General features: G+C 58.6%; 2 protein-coding genes across 4 annotated transcripts; one reads left to right on the top strand and one right to left on the bottom strand.

Annotated features, from left to right (window-relative positions):
- The first annotated feature begins 100 nt into the window (after positions 1 to 100).
- PCSK7 (proprotein convertase subtilisin/kexin type 7) lies at positions 101 to 16,017 on the top strand. Of its 2 annotated transcripts, NM_001030357.3 has the most exons (16): positions 101 to 162; positions 675 to 1,160; positions 1,519 to 1,653; positions 1,774 to 1,939; positions 3,708 to 3,798; positions 3,938 to 3,992; positions 4,733 to 4,871; positions 5,604 to 5,704; positions 9,694 to 9,861; positions 10,946 to 11,053; positions 12,001 to 12,103; positions 13,539 to 13,695; positions 13,841 to 13,935; positions 14,161 to 14,254; positions 14,596 to 14,713; positions 14,887 to 16,017. In NM_001030357.3, exons 2-16 carry the CDS (start codon positions 687 to 689, stop codon positions 15,280 to 15,282), a joined length of 2,400 nt encoding a protein of 799 aa, NP_001025528.3. In that variant the 5' UTR covers positions 101 to 162; positions 675 to 686; the 3' UTR covers positions 15,283 to 16,017. The 2 variants fall into 2 exon arrangements, 1 of the variants encoding a protein (NP_001025528.3); XR_003071736.3 differs by lacking the exon at positions 14,887 to 16,017 and having other exon boundaries at positions 14,161 to 14,363.
- A 304-nt stretch (positions 16,018 to 16,321) lies between these two features.
- Positions 16,322 to 19,099, bottom strand: TAGLN (transgelin). Of its 2 annotated transcripts, none has more exons than NM_205494.2 (5): positions 19,041 to 19,099; positions 17,566 to 17,764; positions 17,291 to 17,468; positions 17,118 to 17,220; positions 16,322 to 17,009 (listed from the first exon to the last, which is right to left on the bottom strand). In NM_205494.2, the coding sequence occupies exons 2-5, from the start codon at positions 17,743 to 17,745 to the stop codon at positions 16,868 to 16,870; spliced, it is 603 nt and encodes a 200-aa protein (NP_990825.1). In that variant the 5' UTR covers positions 17,746 to 17,764; positions 19,041 to 19,099; the 3' UTR covers positions 16,322 to 16,867. The 2 variants fall into 2 exon arrangements, with proteins under 2 accessions (NP_990825.1, XP_015153456.1); XM_015297970.4 differs by having other exon boundaries at positions 19,055 to 19,099.
- Between the last annotated feature and the right edge of the window lie 89 nt (positions 19,100 to 19,188).

The raw sequence follows: 19,188 nt of genomic DNA, 5'->3' as shown, positions 1-19,188 counted from the left end.
CCGCCTCTTCCTGCCGCCGCCGGAAGGGCCCGCGGCGATGGCGCCCCCTGGCGGAGCGGAGGTCGCGCTGCGGAGGGGCGGGCGCGGACGTGACGCCGCTGTCAGAGGCCGCGGGCATCCGGCAGCGGAGCGGCACCGGCGGCCGCCGGCGGCCCATGCAGGGTGAGCGGGGCCGGGAGCGCGGGCTCGCGTTGCTCGTTGGGGCCCGGCAGGGCGTCCGCGGGGACGGGCTGGGTGAGCGACCGCGGGGCTGCCCGGCCCCGCTGCGCGGAGAGGCCCGAAGGCGGGCGGGGCGGCCGGAGCCCGGGCACGCGGAGCTGGACTTTAGCCTGGAGCGGCCCGGCAGCGCTCGGTGCGCTGCGTGGCGGCCGGCAGTGAGGCGTGGGGGCGAAGCGGCTGTCCGAACAGCAGCCGCAGATCGCAGCGAGTGCGGTTTTCCCCGGCTGCTTTCCCACGGCGGAGGGCAGGGACGGGCCGGGCACCGCTCTGCTCGGGGCCTGCCGGTGCGGGACCGGGGAGGGAGGAGGCCCGGGAGGTGCCGGGGATCGGTGGCAAACGCAGCTGGGGCCGCGGCACCCGCCCGTGGGAGAGGTGGAAACGGATCTCACCGTTCCTCTTTTTTTGTCGCCGTTCCCCTTTTTCGTCACCGTTCGCCTCTTTCGGCTCTTTCCCAGCCTGCCTGTCTGATGCCGCATCGGGAGCGGAGGTTGCGGCGATGGAGCGCAGGAGCGCAGGCCGTGCGCTGCGTCCACACGTGCCTTTGGCTGGGCGCTGCCTGGATCCCCTCCGTGCTGTCCCACGGACTGACCCGCGGCACGGAGCTCGATGATGGCCGTGCTGTGGCCCACGGTCCCGGGGAGCTGGCGTGGGCCGTCAGCTTGGATGTGCCGGAGGAGCAAGTGGAGCAGCGGGCGGAGCAGCTGGCCCGGACCGCGGGGCTGGTGAACATGGGCCGCATCGGGGAGCTCAAGGGCCATTACCTCTTCTCCTACCGGCCCGACAGCCACGCGGCACCCGAACCCGAAGCAATAAGGAGATCGGTGGACACTTTGTTTGCACAGCATGACAGCGTGCGGTGGCATTCGGAACAGAAGCTTCTGAAGCGCTCCAAACGCAGCCTGCACTTTAATGATCCCAAATACCCCCAGCAGTGGCATCTGGTGAGTGGTTTTTCTGCTGCTGGGGCCCTTTGTGTGGTTACCGGTGAGACGTCACGTGGGCAGAGCAGCAGCTATCTGTGCTTGCAGCAAGGAGGAAGCAGGCTGAGAGCTCTGCGTGCTCGCCGTTATAATGGGAGGAGCAGCATCCGGTGCTGCCCGTGCACTGCTGGTGCTCTGCTCTGTGGCTGAGCAGCTGCTGCATGCTGGCTGTGTAAAAGCAATCCTTGGTGACTGTCCTTGACACCTCCCTGCCCTCGCTCTGGCCCCGCGCTTTGTCGCTGTGCAAAAGGTCCCTGCTCTCGGGGCTGATGCGCTGCTCTGCCCACGCGCTGCTCTCACTGTCCTTTCTGCTGCTCAGAACAACCGCAAGAGCCCCGGGAAGGACATCAACGTCACTGGCGTGTGGGAGCGGAACGTGACGGGGCGCGGTGTGACGGTGGTGGTGGTGGACGATGGCGTGGAGCACACCATCAAGGACATACAGCCAAATTATGTGAGTGCCGGCGCTGTGGGTGTGAGGGACAGGCAGGCGGCCGGGTGTGGGGACACCCTGGTGGTGGCTGCTGGTCCGTGAAAGCAGATGCCTCAGTTGTGACCACGGGTCTGTTTTCAGAGCCCAGAAGGCAGCTATGACTTGAACTCCAACGACCCCGACCCCATGCCTCACCCCGACGAAGAGAACGGCAACCACCACGGTACTCGCTGTGCTGGGGAGATTGCTGCTGTGCCCAACAACAGCTTCTGCACGGTGGGAGTTGCCTACGGGAGCCGCATTGCAGGTAGGTGCACGCAGTGGCACCGCTGTGCTCTGTGTCTGCTCTCCCCAAGTGCTGCTGGGGTACGGCCCCCTGGAGAGGTGACTCAGCCCAGGTGGCTGTGGATCAGGCAGGGCTTGCTGAGACTGGTTCCTTCCTTAGAGGTAGGGACTGATGTCTGCCTCAGCTCCTCTCTAGAGAAGCCTGGCAGCACGCTACGTGTGTGCTGGGAGTTTCCAGAGTATTCACCACACAGCTGAGCAAACGTGTGCCACGCTGCACAGACATGTCCACTCCAGTGCACAACTACAGGTTGCATCTGGAGGCGTTGGGAAGCAGATGTCCCCCAATACCCCGCATTCTCCTTGGGTGCAAAGGGCTGTACATCTGCCCTGTGTAAGGCTGGGGAACGTGCTTTGGTTGTCTCTGGAGCTCTCAGTTTCCTTCGCAGAGGGAAGTGTGATCTCTGAGCCTGACATGCTTGGCAGTGCTGCTGTGTGATTCTCTCCACACCCAGCAGATGGTGCCACATTCCCTGTGACAAGCACCAGCCTCCTGTGACAGCCCTGCTGGGGAACAGGGTGGGCCCAAGGGTGCCAGGAGGGCCACGGAGCCACAGAGCTTGCCCGACCACTGCAGGCAACTCCATGCTGCTGCTCTGCTCGTGGCTCCCCAATGGGATACTTCCAGAACAGTCTATGGGTCATAGCACAGCCACGGTCTCCAACCCGCCTAAGACACTACAGACAGAAGCTGCTGGTGAAACCGGGCTGGTAGAAGAGATCAGCCCAGTAGTTTAACTGTAGCACTGTGAATACAGCAGTAGGAAGGCGTTAGCTCAAGCTCACTGGGGCAGGACCCAGCATTTCTTTGAGCTTTGGCTCTCCAAATACACGCCTGACTTTGCAGGGTGAGCGCAGGAGGAAAGCCTTGAGCTCTGGGATGGCACAGGGAGGCATGCCACAGCAGCATAGAAGTGCTGGAACCAGCACGGTGCCAGCTGGAGCAGGCAGAGCCAGTACATCCCTAGCTGGGCTGCTCAGCTCCTCCACGGGGCAAGGCTCAGATGTGACAGTAAAAAGCCCCATTTGCTATGCTGGGCAGGAGCTGAGATGGGTGGGCAGTTATACTGTTTATAAATAGTCTTAATTGAGATGTGTGCCTGGTTTCCATTTGTAACATTCTTTGCCAGCCAAAGCCGTGATGTAAAACTGTAGTTATTAAGGGTTAGGGTCAAGGAAAACTCAGCATTGAGCTTTTGTTTGTACTGCTGTAGAGGTCCTGAGCACAGTAATTGAGGTGTCTTATGTGTCTCGTGCCCTTTCCTCAGCCGTCAAGCATACCACCCATCCCAAAGCAATGCCTGGCCATTTGGTGACCTGGAAGGAGAAGCAATTGCTCCAAGCAGGGACTAACCCTGAAAAGAAGCAATAACATGGAGCAGTGCTCTAGGCAAGGATGCTCTGGAGCACTTAGGAGTGAGTCTAACTGGTGTTCAGTTGTCCTTTCCCTATCACCAACTCGATCCTGGCCATGGGAGTGGAGCACTTGCTTAGCAGAAAAGCTGTGTCTGGCAGAGAATGTGGAACTGAGCGTGAGGATGTGTCTGCAGTTCCAGATCCTGACTCCATTGTGCCCCTGCAGACTGATCCCTGGTTACAGTTCCAGATCTGGTTCAGTCAGGCTGGGAGTGCAAGCGTCCCTCGTGTGAACCCACTGAGGAATTTGTTCGTGCTGTTTACACAGCTTGCTTTGATCCCCTTCAGTCACTTTCATTGTCTTCTGTCTGCAGGCATCCGAGTGCTGGATGGGCCCCTCACTGACAGCATGGAGGCCATCGCCTTCAATAAGCATTATCAGATCAATGACATCTACAGCTGCAGGTGAGCCTGCAGCACCTCTAGTTGGGAAGCTTTCTTTGCATTACTCCAACACCGTGTAGCTCCTTCTGATGGCAAACCATAACGGGAGGAAGTGTTGCTGTCTGTGACTCCTGTTACATCACGGTGTCTCTCTTTGCAGCTGGGGTCCAGATGATGATGGGAAAACTGTGGATGGCCCCCACCAGCTGGGAAAGGTACAAAGCAGTTCCAGCAGCACGGGTCGCCCCTGGCCTGGCCCTGCAGTGCTGGTGGTTTTTTCCTGCCTGAGCAGGCAGGGCAGGGTGTTGCTGTGGTGCAACGCATGGTTGTTGGCTCCCATCCCTGCCAGCAGAGGTGTTACACGTTTGTGTGGTGGGGAGAGGTGACGTTGCTGTGGGAGGGCAGTGTTCAGGCAGTGCTGGATGAGCTTTCCAAGGAGAGGCTGGCTGTAGCAGGAAAATGCTGTTTTGCAACCTGCGGTGTTATTCTGACACCTTTTTGCAACCCAAGGGATGCTCGGGGTGCTCTCAGCTCAGACCAAGCATTCCTAGCACTAACAGCTACCCGCAAGCAGCTTCTGTTGCAGGGTGCTGCAGTGAGGGCTTGCTGCAGGGAGCCCCAAAACTGACTCTGAGTTGCCTGTGGGATGTGGTTCTGCTTAATTTCTCTTTGCTGGGCAGCCTTCTGCTGTGCTTTTCTAACCACGAGACAGCTGTTCTGTGCCATTCAGAGCAATGCTGACACCTGGGGTATCAGCTTGAGGTGACAAATGGTTTCCAGTTACGCAGTTTGTTCTCTTGCTGCATGCAGAGACTGCAGGAGGAAGTTCTGGAGCACTGTATGTCAGGTGTATGTCAGGTGTATGTCAGGGCTGAGGCCTTGCAGAGGAGCAGAGAGCCTCACTCAGCAGGATGCCGGGGAAGGCAGCACCTGCAGAACTGTCCCCTCTCTGCAGGCTGCCCTGCAGCACGGTGTGATAGCGGGCCGCAGGGGCTTCGGGAGCATCTTTGTGGTGGCCAGTGGCAATGGTGGGCAGCACAACGACAACTGCAACTATGATGGTTATGCCAACTCCATCTACACTGTCACAATAGGTGAGTGCACTTGTCTTCTGTCTTGCTCTTTCCCAGAGGAGGAGGAATTGTTGCCTGTGTTCAGACTTCCATCACTGTGAAACCCATGCTGCTGTGTTTGGGAAATGACTTGAAACGCAGCATTCCCACTGTGTGTGTTAGAAAAGAAACATCTAATCCATTTTCTTGAGGCCAGAAGCTACGTGGAGGGTAGAAAAGCTGTTTAATATTAAACACGGTGAAAGATTGTTTTTAGTGGCTGCCTTTCCTGTAAATCTTCCAGCCTTGGAAAAATACAGGCTTGGGTCTGGTTTCCTTCCCCAGCTCCCAGGAGCAGGCCCTGTCAGTGCTCTGTCTCTGCTGGCAGTGTTTGCACTGAAAGCAGTCCCAGTGCTGAGGGACAGTGTGTGGAGCTGGGAAGCCATGTGCACCATGGCCTGACCCTCCTCCTGTCCACCTGTGCACCTGGAGCTTTGGGGGGTTAGGATGTGCTCAGGGCTTGTTACTGACAAGCCAGGCATCTTCCTGGTGCAGTAGACATTGCAAAGCAGCAAGGCAACCATCCTGCCCTCCCCTTCTTCCTCTGTGTCTGGGGAAGGGAGGAGTCCACCCGCAAGTAGAGACCATGGTAGCAAATGGGGATGTGGAAGAAGCACAGCGAGCAGAGCAGGTCCTCAGGGCTCCTTACCTTGCAGTTTCAGTGGTTATAGTGAGACAGGTTTCATATGGTCACTGCCTTTTGCTTTCCTCCAGGCGCAGTGGATGAGATGGGCTCCATGCCATTCTATGCTGAGGAGTGTGCCTCCATGTTGGCTGTGACCTTCAGCGGTGGGGACAAGATGATGAGGAGCATCGTGAGTACCACGTGAGGCACATGTCCTCCCCTGGGCTCTGCCAGCTGCAGGACTGTAACAGTCCAGCACAGAGCAGGGACAAGGCTCTGTCTCTTCCGACTACCACGCAGCTGCAAGGCAGGGAATTAATACACTTGTTAGCTAGGTCCTACATAAATAGTGCTCTGAGCAGGAGATTCCTGTTCCTAGCTGTTCCCAGTGCTGTCATTGTCTGTCAGCAGGTAACTTGCAGTGCAGTGGCACTCTCAGTGGCCTCTCTCAGCTGGGGTGTTCCCTGGGTGTGCTGTGTTCCTGGCCCCAAGTACGGATCCTGTCTGCGTCATTTTTGCCTCCTCAACCGCAGGTGGGATCCAAAAGGGACAGGCACTGCCTTGTCTTATTTCCTGCCCCGTGCTGCTGGGAGCTGCAGGGAGACATCATCTGGGACAGGGGCCACTTGGGTGACCCCTGAGAAATTCCTCTGCACTGTGTCCCTGGGAACGTCACCAGGAGCTCCCCCAGTGACAGCCGGAAAGCAGGCTGCATCCCATCTGTGTGTGCCCCTCTTGAACAGCAGGGATGGAGCTTGGAGTGCTGTGGGCTTTCCTGAGAGCAGGGCTGGTTATGGGGTATCTGCTATGGCTGCATCGTGTCCTGTCACTTCCGTTCTGCATGGAGAGCCAGGAGCAACGTCGGTCTCTTTTTGCTTGGCCACAGCTCTTCTGTTCTGGCACATGTGCCTCTCCCAGCTGATCTTTTTTTTTTCTAAATATTTTTATCAGCCTTTCCTTTTTTTGCCAAAAAATGACTTCCTATCAACAAAATGTCCTTTTTCCCCAAGCCAAGCAGCCAGGCCTGTTTTCACCAGCCCCAGGCCTGACCCAGCACATTCCTGCCAGGACAGAGGTGCACTTGGGGAGCTGTCAGGCTAACCAACCCCTATGGCTGTGTGCTGGCTCTGTTCCGTGGTGCCACCAGGAGCTGCACAGCCCAAGCCACCCTGGGGTGTCCCATACCCAGGACAGGCAGAAGAGATGATCCCACGAGCAGGGAAGTGTGGCTGTGGCTCTGTGCCTGGTTGAGAGGTGCTGAATCTGGTCTTGTCAAACAGGCTTGTCCACATGCTGGGTCAACCAGGCGAACAGGGAGAGCCTGGGAGAGGAGTTTGCCAGGGAATGAGAAAGCCTGGGCTTCTCAGCTGCCTAGCTGAGACTCACAAGCCCTTGTGCAGCTCCTCTCACAGTCCAGGGCCAGGGCAGATCTCACTCACTAACTTGAGCACGGCACAATCTGCCCAGAGCAATGACTCAGCTCATGCAGCAGGGAAAGTAAAACCCAGAATGGAGCTCATTTTTTTTTTTTTTAATATCAGAAATAACTTCAGTTGTCCCATGCTGGTTTGGAAATTCGATGCTAGGAAACAAGGCAACAGCAGCCAAGTAAGGTCTGTACTCTGATCAGGAGCTGCTGTACTTTGATCAGGAGTTACAAATCTTTGGGTTTATGTCCAGCTGCACACAGCCTGCTGGGGGTGAGGTAGCTTTGGAGGTCTCAGATGCCCCTTCATTTTGAAAACTGCCAGTGATGTGGCAGGTGGTATTCCATCAAGGAGCCAGAAGGAGAGGCTGGGCAGAGCCTGGGAATGGAGTATGACAGAGCCATCCTTTTTCCTTGCACTTATGTGACCGCTCCTCTGTGAGCCCCTTTCTTGTTAAAACCTGCGCACCCCTTTTCATAATCTCCTGCTCTTAAGTGCCCTGTAACTGTGCTTCAGTGGTGTCAGAGTTAACTTCTGAGCCATCTGCTGGGCATTTTTCTTTTACCAGTCTGTAAACTTTGTGTGGTTTCCTTAATGGGAAGAATTTAATACAGCTTCTGGCACGAACTGCATTTCCTAGTGAAAGTTTATGCTGCTCAGGGTGTTCTTTGCAGGACGTGCAGTGTCCGAGTGCTAACTGAAGTTGTTAACAGCTGACAGAATGGTATGGCATCAAACACAGAGGGAAACAAAAAGTGCAGCTCTTGGCAGTGCAGTGTGTCTCCCTGCTGAGAGCAGAGGGAGACGGACACTTGCAGTTTGCAAGGAGATGGCATAATTTGGGAACCTCCCAGTGCCTCTTTTGAGGCTCTGTGTGCTCCTGCACAGCCCAGTAAAATCCCTCTGCAGACATCTTGTGGTTCTGGGGTTAAAGCATGGTCAGCAGGGAGGATAAGCCAGAGTTACACAGGCACTGTTGGCTGCCTTGAGCTTCTCCCCAAGTTGCTTAGTTCAGGCCCAGTTCCTCTCCCTCTCCAAAGGAAGCTATCTGCATTCTTTGCTTTACAGCTGCAATGTGTTATCCCTGAAACAAGGGCGTCCCAGGAGTCTTTATGTTGAGTTTGAGTTCCCTATAAATAGTTTCCCTCTCAATCAGCTCGTTCAAATTGGTAGTTGGGTCCTAATTGCAGCATTTGAGCACGGTGTGTGCCTGTCCCTGACCAGTGCAGGTTTTCCTGTGTGGGAGCAGAGCTGAGAGATGTCATCTCCCAAAGCCCCCCAGGGAGGTGAACTGAAGCCACCTCATACTGGTTTCAGTACCCAAGGCCTGGCCAAGAGCTGCCTGGGAAATGTTTCCAGGCTTTTCAACAGCTAATCCCTGACCCTCTCCCCCTCCTGCTGCCCCGCTCTTGTTGTTGTTCTGATCTAGGCTGAGGGAGGATGATGGGATCTCTGGCTGCCCCTCCTGTCTCTGAGCCTGATCTCAGCAACCACAGAGAGAAGGAAAGCTTGTGCTCTGCAAATTCCTGCCTGCTGGCTGGGGGGAAGCTGCTGGTGCGGAAGAGACTGCTGGAGACAGGCGGATTAGTGGTGGTTGGTGCAGGCAGGGGGCTTGGGACCACCTCCCCACATCTGTGTTCTGAAGGGCGAGTCCTTGGGCTTACAAAGATCTTCCTCTCTCATTTTGTGTGAAAGCCTTGTGCGTGGGGAGCTGGAGTCTGGATGCTGGCACTGACACGCTGTGTTTGTGCTGGAGCACTGCATGGTGCTCAGCAGCATGTGGGGCAGTGCTCTTCCCTGCCTGCGCTGTCATGCTCTCATTCCTGCTCCAGCATCCCTATGCCAAAATGCTTTCCCATCCGTTCACCTGAGGCAGACAGAGTTTAACAGACATCTGTGGCTACCTGGGAGAGGAGGGACCTGCACTGCTGGCTGCACAGAGCCTGCTTGTAACTGCCATGGCATCGGTGCTGCAGAGGGGCTGGCTTGGTTCCTCCTTTCCTGGGACAGTCTGCTCAGCCCAGGCACAGACACCCAGGGGTGGAAAAGGTTTTCACCATCCTGAGCAAAGAATAATCTGGTGTCCCGGCAGGCCCTGGCACTGGAGGAGGGGGCTGGCTACGTTGGCCTGTGCCTGACTCTTTCTTCCACGCCCAGTTTTCTGAGCCCCTTCTTCATGTTCCCAGCCAGCCCTTGGGGGATGTTTTCTTCCTCACCGGGCATGTGGTAGAGCAATAGCAATTGCATCAGTATTGCTGATGGTAATGCACGAGCAATAGATCAGCACTGCAGGGCTGTCAAGAAGACCTACCAGCTTGCATGCACCATCCTGCACACTGCTGGGGGTGCTCATGCAGTAAATTAGGGCTCTTGCTTCCACATAGTGCCCGCGGGCCGCTCTCACTTCGCAAGCTCTCCACCATCTGCCTTCTCTGCCAGGAGCACAGGTGCTGGCCTGTTGTGCTCAAGCATTGCTCATTTCTTAGCTGTGTACAGGGCAGAGCCCCAGAGCCTCCACCTTTTATACTATCTCCACAGTGTGAGGAGCAGTGCTGACCTCTGGATGTCCCTCTGGAGCAACTGAGCCGCTGTCCTGTGTCCCCAGGGCTAGTGGCTGTGTATGAGGCTGAGCGTGGGCTGCCATGAAACAGGTGGCACGAGAGCACGGCTCAGTCGATCCCATTCCTAGCCCAGCCACAGCAGCGTGGCAAAGATCGGCGTGACAAGAGGCATCTCTTCTCTGTCTCTGAAGGTGACGACAGACTGGGACTTGCAGAAGGGCACGGGATGCACAGAGGGCCACACAGGGACGTCAGCTGCAGCTCCTCTTGCTGCAGGGATGATCGCACTGATGCTGCAGGTGCGGCCGTGCCTCACCTGGAGAGATGTGCAGCACATCATCGTCTTCACAGCCACCAAGGTGAGCCAGCAGCCCTCCCTCCTGCCGCATCTCCCACAGCTTCCCTCTGAGGATGCTGCAGGATGGCCGTGGTGCAGTGCACATTCTTGTTTATGTCTGTCTGCCCCTATATAAATCTCTCAGTTGTCTGGCTCCCACCAAGTGGATCGCGTTCTCCCCTCACCCCGTGTTCCTTTCAGGAATGCAGCAGAGGCATTTTCCACTGTCATGATAACAAATGGGGTATTTGCTTCAGGAGTGCCTCCATCTGTACAGGTCTTCCACAGGCTCGCTGGTCCTCGCCTGCAGACCCTGGGAGTGTGTGAACACGCAGTGTGCCTGACACACGTCCCCATCGTGCCACCCAGCACTGTGCAGTGGGAAAGTGAGGAGCTCTGTCCTGCTCTGGTCATTCCTTGTATTCTCCAGAGAGCTGAGCTCTTGGAAACAGACATAACAGAGAGCTCAGTGGCAAACACAGCCTTTGCTTTTGCACAGCCCTGACTCCAGCCCAGCTCCTGCTGACATGGTGGAGCTCACAACAGAAACCTGGAGTGGGAACTGATTGGAGCTTTTGATTCCAAAGGACAGGGCTCCTTCACAACCCCCAGGGAGCAGGAATCTATGTCCAGCTCGTGCTGTATCTAAGAGGAAACTCACTTTGGCACAGGGCAATGTTTTCCACAACTTCAGGCCAGCATTGCCTGAGTAGTACAACCTGATAAATGATGGAACACAGATCCTTCTGGCCTGAATCTTGTTGGTTTAAAGGACTAGGTTCCTTCTCCCCAGGGCTTCTGCCATCCCACAGGCAGTCGCTTGGGTGGCGGGGAGAAAGGAGCAGCTGGGATGTTTCAGAGCAGAGGCATTTGTGCCCTTTTGTGCTGTTTGATTTCCTTTCTGAGGAGCTGGGAAGCCTGTTTGTCCTGGGACTTGTTTCAAGCAAAGGTCAACCTGTTTCTTTCTAATAAGGCCATATGGGTTTGCCTCCCCACTCTACAGGAGATTTCTGAGCCTCCCTTCCTTCAGACCCAGTTCCTTTGCTCTGGGTTTCCAGCGCTGCCAGAGTCCCCCAAGGTAATGAGTGCCTCTTATTTCTTTGCAGTACGAGGATCGTCACGCAAAGTGGGATGTCAACCGGGCCGGCTTCAGCCACAGCCATCAGCATGGCTTTGGCCTGCTCAATGCCTGGAGGCTGGTTAATGCTGCCAAGGTAATCCTACCCCTGTCCCAGGTGTGCTCCAGAGGCCCCTAGAGCAGACCTACCCCAGCAGCAGGGACAGTTCCCTGTGCTGGCGGTGCAGTGGGGTGACAGTGTTGCAGTGCAGGCCAGCAGTGAGGCTGTCATCCTGCCAGCCCTCACTACAAGGCTGCTTTTGGTATGAAGTCATGAGGCTTTCGGCAATGCCTGAAACCTGCTGCCGAGCTGCTGCTCTCTCACAACTATATATAGCCATGGGCGAGAACTTTCGCTCGTGGGAGACGACAGCTCTGATTCATGGCTTGGGGAGATTCAGCAGCAGCCCCAGCACCTTCCCCGTGTGCACTGTGCTGCAGGGAGGGCATCATGCCCCAAAGAACCGGGGCGTTCTGAGCTGGCAGCTCCGTGTCCCAGAGCCTCTGTGGTGTGCTGTGGTCAGAGCAGGGACATCCCGACCTCTGCTCCCTCATACCACCAGCTGCATGGAGACCAGAGCACTCCCCTTTGGCTTTTCGTCCTCACCCACCTACAGAGTGCTGCGTGGCTATGCAGGGTTGCTGCCTGTTGCCAGCAGTGCCCAATTTTTCATGGGGTTGTACAGGCTACTCACTCTTCTCCCAGGGCTTTGAGTCCTACCCTGCTGTGCTGCTGAAACATAACAGCTCCAGGGAACTACTCAAAGCCACTCAAGTGGTGGAGACAAAACCAGAGGTGCTGTTTTCCTGGAGTCACGAGTCTGAACAGCCTCTCCAGACAACAGGCAGTTGCTTTGCTTCTGCTCTTAGACTCATGGGCACTCTTCCCCAGCCCTGCGCTGTCACTGCCTGGGTTTGCAAGCTGGGCTCATATGTGCACACAGGAGGGGTGGTATGAGTGGCTGGCAAGAGTGATGGGAGATGAGGAAGTGGTCATGCAAGAGGGACCAGGCTCATACTGAACTCTTGCCTTCCACCTGGCAGATCTGGGAGTCCGTTCCATACCTCGCCTCATATGTCAGCCCAGTGCTGAAGGAAGGCAGGAGCATCCCGCTGCTGCCGCAGGAGCTGGAGGCCACATGGAATGGTAAGGGCAGGTGTGGTGCTGCGTGGCGGCGTGTGCTCGTGCTGAGGCCTGAGAGCCTGTCCACCACCTACAGAGCCCCACGGAGGGGCTAAGTGCTGCCCTGCCTGGCCCCTTCCCTGTCTCTTTCCGCTGCCCCTCCCCAGAGGACCTGTTTCGATTGATCTGCACCCGCTCCCCACGATAACTCCATCCCACAGATTGATGTCTCTGAGGAGCCAGACAGGCTTTAGTGCACTGGGCTGCGCTGGGCAGCAGCCAGACCTGTTCCTCTGGCTTTGACCATTTTAGGTAATGCTCCAGCTCCTGACTTGGCCGGCCGCTGTCCACATAAACAAGGCGATGCTCAAGCTGCTACCAGTGGGAAGGAGAGCCGGCTTTGCCCTGCACCCTTCCCACCCCCAGCAGCACCCAGCTCCCTGCTGACCCCCACGCTGCCCTGGCTGCAGCCCCTGGCAGGGGGACTGGCAGTGGCCAGAGGCTGTTCCCCAGGGCAGAACTCCCCCAGGAAGGAGTGGGGAGCTCAGCAGCCCAGTACCTCGCTGTTGATCCTCGCCCTTCCCTCCCTGCTGGCCAGCTGAGGGATGCTGGGTCAGCACAGGTTGCACACTCTCCCTCTGTCCTGTCCCCAGGCTTCCTGGTTGCCTTGCAGGCACCAGCACTGCAGAACCCCAGGGATGAGAGGGTGACCGCAGGGGTCTGGCAGCAGGGTTAGCACTGCTGTGCCTTGGAGACGAGGGTTAGGGCTAAAGCTGCTCGTTTTGCCCTAAATGGACTTATGAGCTGAAAGCTGAGCAGCTGCAGCTTCGGGAAGAGGCAAAAAAGAGGCAACTGGGAGAAGTATGTGCAGAGGAATGTGCAGCCAGGGGCACTGTGGTCCCCCAGGTGCTGCAGGCTGGCTCAGGGTTAACCCTTTCCCCACGTGGCCTCAGGGAGCACACTGCAGTTGTGTACTGCGCCTGCCTTGCACTTAGAGGAGGCTGCAGGGTGCCCACCTGCTGCTTGGCCAGGCTGCCTGGGGGGGCTGAGCCGTGTGCTGCAACCTGCTCTGAAGCGTGCCGGGATCTCCTCTGCTATAATTAACGGCTCCAGGGCTGTGAGCATTCATGGAGCTGTGAGTGGTTTGTGACTGGAACAGGGAGTCTGGACACCAGGCTTCTCATCCTCTTTCCAAATCTGGCTCCTGTATAGCTGTGGTTCAAAGCAGCCTCTGGGGCTGCTGAAAGCTTACGCAAATCCAGAGGGAGTGGATTGATAAGGGGCAAGGTGTTATTTCATTGCAGTGTCCAGAGCACACTGGATGGGCTGACGAGCCTGCAGGCCCTGAGTCAGGGCAGGGGAGAGCTGGGTGCCAGCAAGACCCTCCTTGGCTCCGGGGGCACAGATATACGGGGGCAGCTGGGAGAAGGCAGCAATCAGTGTTTGTGTCCTTTCATAGTCACCACCACCGACCTACAGCTCTCTGGCATGAGAACCCTGGAGCACGTGGCAGTCACCGTCACCATAACGCACCCCCGCCGCGGCAACCTGGAGATCAGGCTCTTCTGCCCCAGTGGCATGATGTCCCTGATAGGAACCACCAGGAGCATGGACTCGTAAGCACTGGGGGAACGGAGGCTCACACCACAGAGCAGACACCCAGCCCAGCTGGCCCCGTGCGGGGAAGTCAGGGCCGATGTCCGTCCCCGTGTCTCATTCTGCTTTACGAACTCATGGTTCATTTCTCCCACTCTCTGGCAGGGATCCCAACGGCTTTGCTGACTGGACCTTCTCTACAGTTCGATGCTGGGGTGAGGAAGCACAGGGCACGTACAGGCTGGTCATCAGGGATACCGGTGAGTCCTGCTGTTGGCGTGCTCCCAGGACAACAGCTGGGACTGCGTCTGAGATGGGAGCATCCCCTCCCAGAGCCACTTGGCCAGGGCGTGCACCGGTACCATTGTACCCTGGCTCCCTGCCATGCCCTGGGGAGCTGTCAGCCCAGCACCTGGGCTGCATTAGATTAGCCTGATGCGTTACCAGGTGGGAGTTCCCTCTGGTCCAACCTGTTTCTTCCCCAGGAGATCAGAGTCTGAGGCCTGGGACCTTGAAGCAGTGGCAGCTCACCTTGTACGGTTCCTCCTGGTCCCCAGCAGAGATGAAGGAGCGGCAGAGGTAGGAGGCCACAGCCCTGTCTCAGTGGAGATACAAGAGCTGGAGGGTGAAGGGATGTTACAGAAGTCTCTGAGCTGGAGCTGCTTGACTGGAGCAGTGTCATCACAAGGTACAGGGCAGGGTGAGGAAGAAGGGCTGCAGCTCAGGAGCTATCACCTAGCACAGGGCCGCCCTCAGTAGGTGGCAGAGGCAGGTCTTGGGCTGCATAGAAGAGCCCTATTGCAGAGCTGGCAACGCTCAGTGGTGTGAAAGGTGCTCCAGAGCCTTCACAGGCATGTAAGATGCTCTGTCGGGAGTCATGTCTGCCTGTGGGACCCTCAGTGGGTGCCTCTGTCTTCCAGACTGCTGGAAGAAGCCATGAGTGGGCAGTACCTGAACAACGACTTCTCCCTGCCCTGCCCTCCGGGTCTGGAGATCCCTGAGCAGCAGCACTACACCATCACAGCCAACACGCTCAAGGTGAGCCTGCCGTGGGCTGCTGGGAGATGTGGGGCAGGCCAAGGAGTCACGGGAGAACCTGCATCACCGATCCTACTGGTGCTGGGCGCTTTGCCCTGGGATGTGCCAGGTGATGCAGCATGGCTGTGGGATAACTGAAGGTTTTGTGTCTAAAAGCGTTTCCTCCTCCACAGACCCTGCTGCTGTTGGGATGCTTTGCTGTGTTCTGGACTTTCTACTACATGCTGGAGGTTTGCCTGAGCAGGAACAACGTGGGGCTTGATCTGACCTGTCACGGCTCCACTGCCTGCAGATGGTACCAGCAGGGAGGGAAGCACAGAGCCCTTGAGAACGGGCTGGAGATGGAGTCCGTGCCGCTCTACAGGGAGAAGGAAGTCGAGGACATCGAGGTGGAGTGTGAGCTGCTGGAGCCTGTCCAGGAGGACACAGGGGAGGAGGGGTCCTGGACCCCCACCCTCCCCAAACTTCCCGCTAGCAGCAGAGCTGCAGCCCCCACCACAGCAGGGTACCTGGGCCGGGAGGCAGCGGCTGAGCTCCTCGCAGACGACAGAGAGCTCCAGACATGCTAGCAGGGGATGGGGCTTTGGGCTGCCCCCCGCCCCCCCTTCTCGGTACGTCTGTCCTGAATGTGGGCAGCAGAGACTTCCTGAGCCACCAGGGACCACTGTCACTGTGTCCTGCGGAAGGTGCTGTTGGAAGTGGCTCAGAAACATGGAGAAATTCTGCTGGCAGTGGGAGAGGACCTTCCCTTCCCTTGCTCTGGAAAACAAAGCAAGCCTTAAACCCATTCCTCGAGGAGCTCGCTCCCTGTCCCTGTGTTCTGACCCTGCCACATTGTCCTCTCCAGCAAGCACACATGCAGTCGCACGCTTGGGGAGGCAGAAGGCAGCAGAGCTTCCTCGCCCATCCTGCTCATGGGGTGCAGCAAAAAAACAGCGCGGAGTGTGCTGGGTGCCACTTCTGCCACAGCCCCTGTGCCTGTCCCGAGCTGCAGGGAGGGCAGAGGGATGGGATGTCCCCGCCTGGCGACCCGCTGCAGCAAACAAAGCAGCCCCTCGTTGGGGCTGCTGCGCTGCCGCTCGCTGGGGATGTGCCCATGCTGGGAAGGATGGGGCTCCACGCAGTGCCTGCTTTGGGCCGGGAATGGGAGGATGGAGTTGCTCTGGCAGTGGCTCATCTGCGAGCAGGGCTGGTTTGTTCACGTGTCTTTGGATTCGCTGGTTTATTTTTTTAAAGCTGGGGGTTGTTTTTTAAACAGCAAAGTCCTATTGTGTAACTTTCCAAATAAAGCCTTCTAAAAACCCTCCTCTCCCCACTCCGTGACTCCTCCCGTGCCCTCCCGGGCCTTGCTTGGGTTGGGAACCTGTCATGCAGTCCCGGTGCCGTGGGGCTGCCTTCCTGGGTGCCCATAGCCTTCTGCACTCTGCTTCCCTGCAGCCGGGGCTGCTCCTGGCAGGGGTGAGCGAGGGCCTGGGCAGGTGGAAGAAGGAATGGCAGCAGCCACTGGGAGAGTGCAGAGACCCCTTAGCTCAGCACCATCCGCCTCTCCGGGGCTTTGGCTTCCCACAGCCCCGGCTGCAGGCAGGAGGAAACCTCGGCACGCCGCGATAGATGAACAACCTTTTAATTTTGACAAAAACGAAGTACAAAACCGAGGCCAATTTTCTTTTCTCCCCATTTGCAAGGATCTCTGCCGGAGTGACGCTTGGCCGGTGCGGGGTGGCGGGCAGGCGGGGTGGCTCCGGGTGCTGGGGCACGCGCCCGCCCCAGGGAGGGCCACGGGGCACCGTGGGTCCCCACGAGCGTGGCTCGGCACAGCGGGGCAGGACCAGCTCACAGCGGGGCTCGCAGGGGTGAAGCGGGGAGCGTGCGAGGCCGGAGAGAAGAGGAGAGCTGGAGAGGCCGCCTGGGAGCCGGAGCGAGCACGGCAGGGCATGGCCGGGCTGCCCCAGCATCGCCGCGGGGGCCGCCGCTCGGTGCGTGCTGCTGGTCGATGCGCTGAAGGGTCGTTTGGGCTGGCTGGCTTTTTGTTTTCAATAAATACCAATCGGTGAGGGGCGGTTGGAGTCGCCGTTGCCCCAGCAGCTGCGGCACGCGGGGCAGAGGGAGCGGAGACGGAGGTCCTGGCTGGGGCTGGGGGAGGCGGGGGGCTGCCTAGCTGATGATCTGCCGGGGTCGGCCGTAGCTCATCCCCGCCTGTGATGCGCCCTTGTTGGTCCCCATCTGTAAGCCAATGATGTTCTTGCCCTCCTTCAGCTGGCTCTCGGAGAACTCCCGCTTGTGCTCCTGCGCCTTCCTGCAGGGAACGGAGAGAGGCAATGGGGTACCCACGCCCCCCCGGGACCCAACCCCCCCCCAGACCTCTCCCCCGTGCCGTCAGCCCCGGGGTTTTGCTCCCACTTACTTCATGAACCAGTTGGGATCCCCGTGGTAATGCCCATCATTCTTGGTCACCGCCAGGCTCCCCAGGGCCACCAGTGTCCTCTGCACCGCCGCCATATCCTTGGCTACGAGAGGACAGCACCGTGAGTGCCGTGAGCCCCCCGCCTGCAGCCCCCCACCCACCCGGGCACACACCTTCAAAGAGGTCAACGGTCTGGAACATGTCTGTCTTGACCACGCCGTAGTCCTCAGCCGCCTTGAGGAACTGGGCGATCTGTTCCATCTGCTTGAAGACCATGGTGGGAGGGCTGTCGGGGATCTTGACAGGCTTGGAGCCGTCGGGGTAGAGGCTGTTCACCAGCTGGCTGAGGACCTGCGGGCAGAGGAGAGGCTGAGCTCTGTGCACTGTGCCGTGCTGTGCCGTGTTGTGCCGCGTCGCATCGCTCCCACCCATCCAGCCTCGCACTTACGATGCCGTTCTTCAGCCAGACCTGGAAGCCCAGGCGGCCCCGGTCCGGGCGGCCCACGCTGGACCCGCACTGAGCCACGATCCACTCCACCAGGCGGTCCTCCAGCTCGTCGTCGTACTTCTTCTCGATCTTGGACTGGACATCCCTGCTCATGCCGTAGGCCGGGCCCTTGTTCGCCATGGCTGCGGTGGGCAGAGACCTGGAGCGGGAGGGGGGCCGTGAGGGGCTGCCTGCCCCCACACCCAGTGTGCTGCATCCCATGGCATCCTCCCTGAGCTCATCCCAGGGCATTGGATCGATGCCAGCGGAGATCTGGAGGCGTGTGCACGGCCACGATCCTTGTAGCACACCCAGGTGGATGGTTCCCACCCAGAGTTTGGGGTGCATGGGGTGCGCTGCCCCATTCCCGTCTCACTCAGCCAGCAGTCAGCTCCTGCTGGTGTGGATGCCCCCAGCGTTGGGTGGCCATGGCTGGAGCTGCCAGCAGATGCCCCGGAAAGGAGCAGGCGGGGGGACTGGGTGGCTGTGGCACAGCAGAGTGCCATGGGCATGTCCTCGTGCCAGCACCAGCAGGGCCAGGCCATGGCAGGAGTTGTCCCGTGCCCTTGTAAGGACATGGTGCAGACAGAGGGTGGCTGTGGGGGGCAGCGCCAGAGGATGTCAGGATGGGTGCCAGGAGGGAGAAGTGATGGGGAGCCAGCAGCTAAACCCCCACAGAGCTGGCCTTGCTCCTCCCTGCGCAGCTCCTGCTTGGGTTACAGCCAGCTGGGTGCTGGGGCTGAGCCACGGAGCAGCACGCCTGGTTCCCACATCCACTCCTTCCCTGGGCTTCCCCAGCAGCCAGCTCACCCCGTCCACCAGGCAGAGCCTCCCCACTCCTGCAGGACGGCACCGAGCCCTGGCACAGCGGGCAGAGCAGAGCAGAACACACATCCTGCTCTCTGCCAGCAGCACAGGACCCCATGAGCCCCACAGACAGCCCTGCGCTCTGTCTCCAACGCTGCTGAACCCAGACCAGCCCCACACCCACCTCTTGACTGTGCCATGCCCCTTTCCTGCAGAAACTCAGTCACTGGGGGCTGCATCTGCTTCCCCTGCACAGCCAGAGCTGGGCTGAGCCAGCACCCACCAACACTGCTCCTGTGAGCCATGGAGCCCAGGCAGCAAAGTGGTGCTGAGTACCAGGGCAGCAGCACGTGCTGAGCAGCATCCCCAGCCCAGGGAGCCGCAGCCCTCTCCCTGGGAGCAGAACCCCAATTCAGAAAGCATCACCCCCCTCCCAGCCAGCAGCATTTCCACCCCAGCAGCATCACTCCCATCCTCATAGCATCATCCCCATCCTGGACAGCGGCATCCCAGTCCAGGGAGCAAAACCCCGATGTGAGGAGCAGCATCCTCATCCCTACAGCAGCATCCCCATCCCAGGGGCCGGCAGCCACAGGATGCCCTCCCTCCAGCAACCCCGCAGGACTCACAAGCAGCGACTCACGGAGGCGAGGGGCGATGTGATGCTCGGTGGCTGCCAGCACACTGCACAGTTCGGAGGCCGACGCTGTGCTAAAAGGCCGGACAGTGATGTCAGCGGCCCACGGGACAGCCCCCAGCCCTCCCCCAGCCCCACAG

This window comes from Gallus gallus, chromosome 24 (assembly GCF_016699485.2).
Source record: "Gallus gallus isolate bGalGal1 chromosome 24, bGalGal1.mat.broiler.GRCg7b, whole genome shotgun sequence".
NCBI classification, from domain to species: Eukaryota; Metazoa; Chordata; class Aves; order Galliformes; family Phasianidae; genus Gallus; species Gallus gallus.
The sequence above is the reverse complement of the archived record's forward strand: the minus strand, read 5'-3'. Positions and strand labels throughout refer to the sequence as shown.

Bases quoted from the DNA above. Each gene is read 5' to 3' on its own strand.
- TAGLN (NM_205494.2), bottom strand. From the start codon at position 17,745: ATGGCGAACAAGGGCCCGGCCTACGGCATGAGCAGGGATGTCCAGTCC. The intron at 17,469-17,565 runs GTAAGTGCGAGG...CTCTGCCCGCAG, and splicing joins TCTGGCTGAAGAACGGCATC to GTCCTCAGCCAGCTGGTGAA. The intron at 17,221-17,290 runs GTGTGTGCCCGG...GTCCTCTCGTAG, and splicing joins GACCGTTGACCTCTTTGAAG to CCAAGGATATGGCGGCGGTG.
- PCSK7 (NM_001030357.3), top strand. From the start codon at position 687: ATGCCGCATCGGGAGCGGAGGTTGCGGCGATGGAGCGCAGGAGCGCAG. The intron at 1,940-3,707 runs GTAGGTGCACGC...TTCTGTCTGCAG, and splicing joins CTACGGGAGCCGCATTGCAG to GCATCCGAGTGCTGGATGGG. The intron at 3,799-3,937 runs GTGAGCCTGCAG...CTCTCTTTGCAG, and splicing joins AATGACATCTACAGCTGCAG to CTGGGGTCCAGATGATGATG.